General features: G+C 57.5%; 1 protein-coding gene across 1 annotated transcript in view; it reads left to right on the forward strand.

The window, feature by feature from the left end:
• ALDH4A1 (aldehyde dehydrogenase 4 family member A1) overlaps positions 1-2,241 on the forward strand; it is a 32,390-nt gene extending 30,149 nt beyond the window's left edge. The window contains exon 15 of the mRNA XM_004272465.4: positions 742-2,241. Within this exon, the coding sequence (XP_004272513.1) occupies positions 742-854 (113 nt within the window). The 3' untranslated portion in view covers positions 855-2,241. The remainder of the gene's footprint in view (positions 1-741) is intronic.
• The last annotated feature ends 3,226 nt before the right edge of the window (positions 2,242-5,467 follow it).

Below are 5,467 nucleotides of genomic sequence, written 5' to 3' on the forward strand. Positions count from 1 at the left end.
AGAGGGGGGCCGAGTTCCCGGCGGGAGACCCTCGGTCCTTCATCTCAAGGGTGTTAAGAGGAACAGCAGTAGCACCATTTACTGAGCACCGTGGGCCGGGCCCTGTGCTAACTCAGTCCTGCCAGCAGCCTCCTAAGCCCAGGTGCTGCCATTCTTCTTCCCATTTTATGGAGGAGGAAACTGAGGCCCAGGGAAGTGAAGTGACTTGCCTAAGGGCACATGGCTAGAGAGTGGTGGCGCCGGGATTTGGGTCCCAGCGCCCACACCTTTTACTGTCATACTCCAGGCTACCAAAGTCCATCCCCCTCCTATTTACAAATAGGGAAACTGAGGGCCGGCGAGGGGCGGTGACTTGCCAGAGTTCCCAAGGGCCGGAAACCAGGTCTCCCGACTCCCAGTCCAGTGCCCTCCACGGTGCCCCCCTGCCTCCCAGACACCTCTTGCAGGTGAGGTGCAGGGACCTGGGGAGCACGGGCGTCCTGCCTGCTCGCCAGCTCCTGCCTTGCCCGACCTCTGGCTGAGTGCCCTCCGCACAGATGCGCTCGGGAAACCCTGGCCGCTGTGACTGTGTTAGGGTTACTTTGGCAATTTGCTGCCCGTGCTGTTGCCCCATTTATTCCTCCTCCCCACTCCTTTTCCCTCTGCCCATGGTGCCCCATTTATTCCTCCTCCCCACTCCTTTTCCCTCTGCCCAGAGCCGTTGTATCTTTTTGGAGATAAACAGAGCTGTCTTTTCCACAGGGACTAATGACAAGCCAGGAGGGCCCCACTACATCCTGCGGTGGACGTCACCCCAGGTCATCAAGGAGACCCACAAGCCTCTGGGGGATTGGCGCTACCCATACATGCAGTGAGCCCCGCTCGGCGCCTCTGCCGTCCACCCGTCTGTCTCTCCAAACGACTGACCTCAGTGCACTGACCCCACCCCAGGCCCTCCACCCGCTCCCCACAGGACGACCCTCTTTCTAGGGTTGAGGCCTGCCCCCTGCCCCCCACTGGCCTGGCCTGGCCCACCCTTGGAGTCAGATGCCGGGCTCTGGTTTGAGATTACGCAGTGGGGAGAACAGGGCCGCCACCCTTGACCCCATCGGCTGTCCGAGAAATTCCATCTGGTAGGTGTGACCTTGGTGCCTGGCTGGTTCTCCATCCGTCCCCTTCCCTTTCCTCTACACTGTGGCCCAGTGGCTCAGGGACCTGAGGAATGGTGGTAGAGTAGCTCACGGATCCGTGGAGGAAAAGGAGGCAGCGGGGGCCCCTGGCAAACCTCACCACCCACAGAGGCTCCTGGCCTTGGCCCCGGCTTCTCCGGGTGTGCAGGGTCGCGTGTGGCCACAGTGGCCTACAGGGCTGGCAAGTCGTGGCTGCAGGGCATGGGAGCACCAGCTGGCCTTGCCCTCTGTAGTCCGGGCGGCTCACTAGCTCTTTGCCCAGGTGCGCCTGTACCAGCAGGTACCTGTGCCCAACCAAATGCCTTAGACCCCGTGTGCCTTGCTCCAGAGTGCCTGAGCTCACCTGAGACCCACGGATTCCTGGCTATCTCCGTTTGGGGGTCTGGGGGGACTGCTGCAGGCCACCTGCCAAGATGTGGGATGTGCTGGTCCTTCCTGTTTGGGCTGTGAGATTGGCAGACTTTGGGGGGCCCTTCCTGCTGCTTCCCTTAGCTCTCGGGTCCTGCCTCTAGAGCCTGGGGTTTCCCTGCAGGAGCTCAGCACCCGCTGGCTGTGGTTGAACAGGCCCGGGTACATGTTGCTCCCACCTTCCCCAGCACCCTGAGACCTCTCCTTGGGTCCCCGTCCAGCCCGGGCTGAGGCTTGCCTCTAGAATTATCCCTCCTTTGCACGTTAGTGGCTCTGTGTGGACTGGCCCCTAAGAGGCTTGTTCCTTGACGCAGCCAATCGGTGGACACTTGCAAATGCATCCTGAGTAGATTCTGGGTGGCCAGGGAATGAGAAGTGGTGACTTTGGAGGACAGCTTTTAGGGGGCCCCGAAAGGGCTGGACCCTCCTCAAGCACAGCTGGCAGGGGGCCCCCGCGGGGCTGGGGTGGCCGTTCCCCAAGTGCGCGGTCACACGCCTTGGCCCCCGGTCAGGGGTGGGTCCTGATGCTGCCCGGGTTGTTTCCCACAAGGGGCCAGGTCAGGCGGCGGGGGCTGGAGGTGTTCTGATTCTACTGGTTCTACACTGTGAGGTGGCAATAGGAGCTGCCTGATGCCACCTAATAAAATGCCTCTTACTTAACCAAGTCGGTGGTCTTTCTGGTGGGGTTGGTGGGGACTGGTCACCTTCTACATCCAACGGAGTTGCCAGTGTGTCATTAGGTGTCAGGAGGGCAGTGCCCTTGGTGTGATGGAAGGAAGGGTGAGCACTGATGCCGGGAATCCCTGCTGTGGGTGGCAGGAACTCTGGCGCCGGAGGGCCTGGGTTCAAATCCCGGCTCCAAAAAGTTGTGCAAGCTCTCTGACCCTCTGCCTCTTCATGTCTTAGATGGAAATAACCACACACACACACACACACACACACACACACACACGCACGTGTGTGCACTCACATGCACACAGGTTGTCTTGAGAATTCAATGAGTTAATTCGTATAAGTGCTCAGATAGGTAATGATTCAACAATGTAACCCATTTATCCATTGTTATAACAACCACTGTTATGTACTGTGATGGTTAAGTTTATGGGTCAACTTGGCTGGGCTATGGTGCCCAGATATCTACGTAAGCATTATTCTGGATGTTTCCATGGAGGTGTTTTTTTGGATGAGAATAACATTTAAATCAGTGGACTTTGAGGAAAGCAGATTACCCTCTATAATGTGAGTGGGCCACATCCAATCAGTTGAAGGCCTTAACAGAACAGAGACTGGTCTCCCCCAAGCAAGAAGGAATTCTGCCAGTGGCTGCCTTTGGACTCAACTGCAACTTCCTGCGTCTCTGGCCTGCTGGCCGGCACTACAAATTCTGAACTTACCAGCCTCCATGATCACGTGAGCTACTTCCTTACAATAAATCTCTCTCCCTGTGTCTGTCTCTCTATGCCTCATAGAGGTTCTGCTTCTCTTCGGAACCCTGAGTCATACACGTGCCAAAGACTATGCATGTTTTCTTCACTCACAAGTCTTACGAAGTGCTGCTGTGCTCCCATTTTGCAGATGAGGGTACTGGGGTGTAGAAAGGTGAAGGGACTTGCCGAGGGTATGCTATCAGTGGGGTGGAAACCCAGGTCTGTCTGATTCCAAAACTCATTCTCTCTCTTCCACCCAGATGTCCACACATGGCTTGCAAAGATCGGCTCAGTTGGCCAGGTGACATGGCAGGGAGCAACCGTGGCCAGTTAGCTTGAGCCTGGAATCCGTGGGTCTAAACCCACCTGGGCCAGCTGACTTGGAGGGGAAGACACGTGTGTCCTGACCTGTCTCCAACCACAGGTAATGTAAACAGAGCTGGTCCTGAACCACACAGACGCCACCCTGTCCGAGGGTCCATTGGTTAGGGCTGTTGGCTGGAGGCTCTCAGAGCTGTGGGGAGGGAAGGGGACTCAACCCCGGGCAGAACCCCTGCCCTGGCTCACCCAGGGGCTGCTACTGGTTTGTGCCAAAGGGGGCTTGAGTCAGGGACAAAGGGCAGCCCCCAGAGTGCTCTGGCTGGAGCTCACGGAAGGGAAGGGAGGCAACTGCCTTTTGTCGTCGGGGGATACATAGGCCTCGTTAACATTGCTGAATGGAGTGACTTATTCAAGGTCACACTGAGACAGCCGCAGAGTTGGCTGATGACTGGTAGTGTTTTACCTACCTAGTCTCAGAGCCTTGACATTGACCTAATGCTGTAAACTATTACAGCATTCTATGGAAGGGCTATGGAGGTCAGAGGTAGAATGACAAGCCCAAGGTCACATAGCTGGTTAGTAAAGGGCCGGGTTAGAACCCAGGGCTATGGGTGCCACAGCCCATGGTCCTTGCCACCTGCTCCATCAGGTCATCGACTCCCAGGGACCTATGCCTCCCAGGGGCTATGCCTCTACCAGTGTCATTTTATCCTGGTGCCTCTGACTCCACTGAACGAGGTCAGGGGGTGGCTCAAAGCTATCGTTCACTCCGTTCTGTCTGCCCTCCCTTGTCCCCCAGACTTGGGACTGGTGGCTTCCAAAGGCCCAGTGCCCACCCGGGTGCCCGAGGGCTCTTTGCATGGTCACTGCAGTAAGTCCCCATGTCCACGGTGGCCCAAGGAGCCTCTTCATTTCCCTGCTGTGGCTGGGGGCCCAGCCGCAGGCCTGGGCTGGAGCGTGAACCACTTGACTGAGGCTGGATGTCCCTGCCACCGCGGTGCCGCCAGTGGGGCGTGCATGCTAAGGAAATGAGGGGCCACCAGTGCCCTGGTCGCCAGGCAGACCTGGAGCTCCTGGGGGGCAAGAGGAAGCAGCAGGGTGCAGACCCACCCTCTTCACAGAGTCACGCCTTCATTTTCATTAATTCCCCTACCGACACATTCGTTATCACAGTTCCTGTAGGTCCTCTGTCTAGAGGCGGCGTAGGAAATAGGAAGAGTCACCATTACTTGAACACAGGCTGTGTGCCGGGTGTCCTGCTAAATGCTTTGGACGTCACACCCTTGGATACGTCATCGCAACCCCCGAAGGTACATTCCGTTAGTCCCATTTTACAGATGAGGAGACTGAGGCACGCTGGGTGAAGTAACCAGTGCACCAGTAGGAGATGACTGCCTGGGTTTCTGTTCCTCATGTCTGCCTGCCTGGGCACTGAGCACAGCCCTGATGTCCCGCCTTAACCCCTCTTACCTGTGCCTTGGCCTCCCCAGTCTCAGAGTTGACGTTTCTGTGGGAGCCGAGGATCGAACGACATGTTTTAGAACAAAATGCCAGGTCCCGTGCCCTGCACAGAGTGAGATGCTCAGTGAATGAGAACTTGACCTTCACCCACCCTCTCAGTACCCTCATCCTGGATGCCTGTGCCCAGGAAGGAGATGAAGCTGGGCTTCCCTGAGCACCTGTCCGTGGGCAGGTGCTCCTGCTAATTAGCTTGGACCACACCAGACTGGGAGGGAGGGAGTAGTATTTTGGCCCCATTTCACAGATGAGGAAACTGAGGCTTAGGGAGCCTCAGGGAGACTTGTTCAGTAAGGGACAGGTACAGGGGCAAGAGCTGGCTCTACAAGCACCCCCTTGTCCTGGTCCCTCGAAGGAATGCAGCAGCTTCTGGGTGGGAGCCATCCAGCAGGTGGATGGGGGTAGGTGTGGCTGACACTGGCTCCAGACATAGCCAGCCTTGTCCCCCTCCCCCGGGTTGTTGACAGCCACCCTGGATGGCGGAGCAGGTACCATATGACCCTAGGTGCCGGGGTACATGAGCATTCTGTTCTGGGGCTCTGCCATGCCCTCCCTCCAGGCCCCAGGTGGCTGGCAGGTACTCCTCAGCCTCGTGAGCATTTGGTGCACAGAGGCCGGGGCGAA

The sequence above is a fragment of the Orcinus orca genome, chromosome 1 (assembly GCF_937001465.1).
Source record: "Orcinus orca chromosome 1, mOrcOrc1.1, whole genome shotgun sequence".
NCBI lineage: Eukaryota > Metazoa > Chordata > Mammalia > Artiodactyla > Delphinidae > Orcinus > Orcinus orca.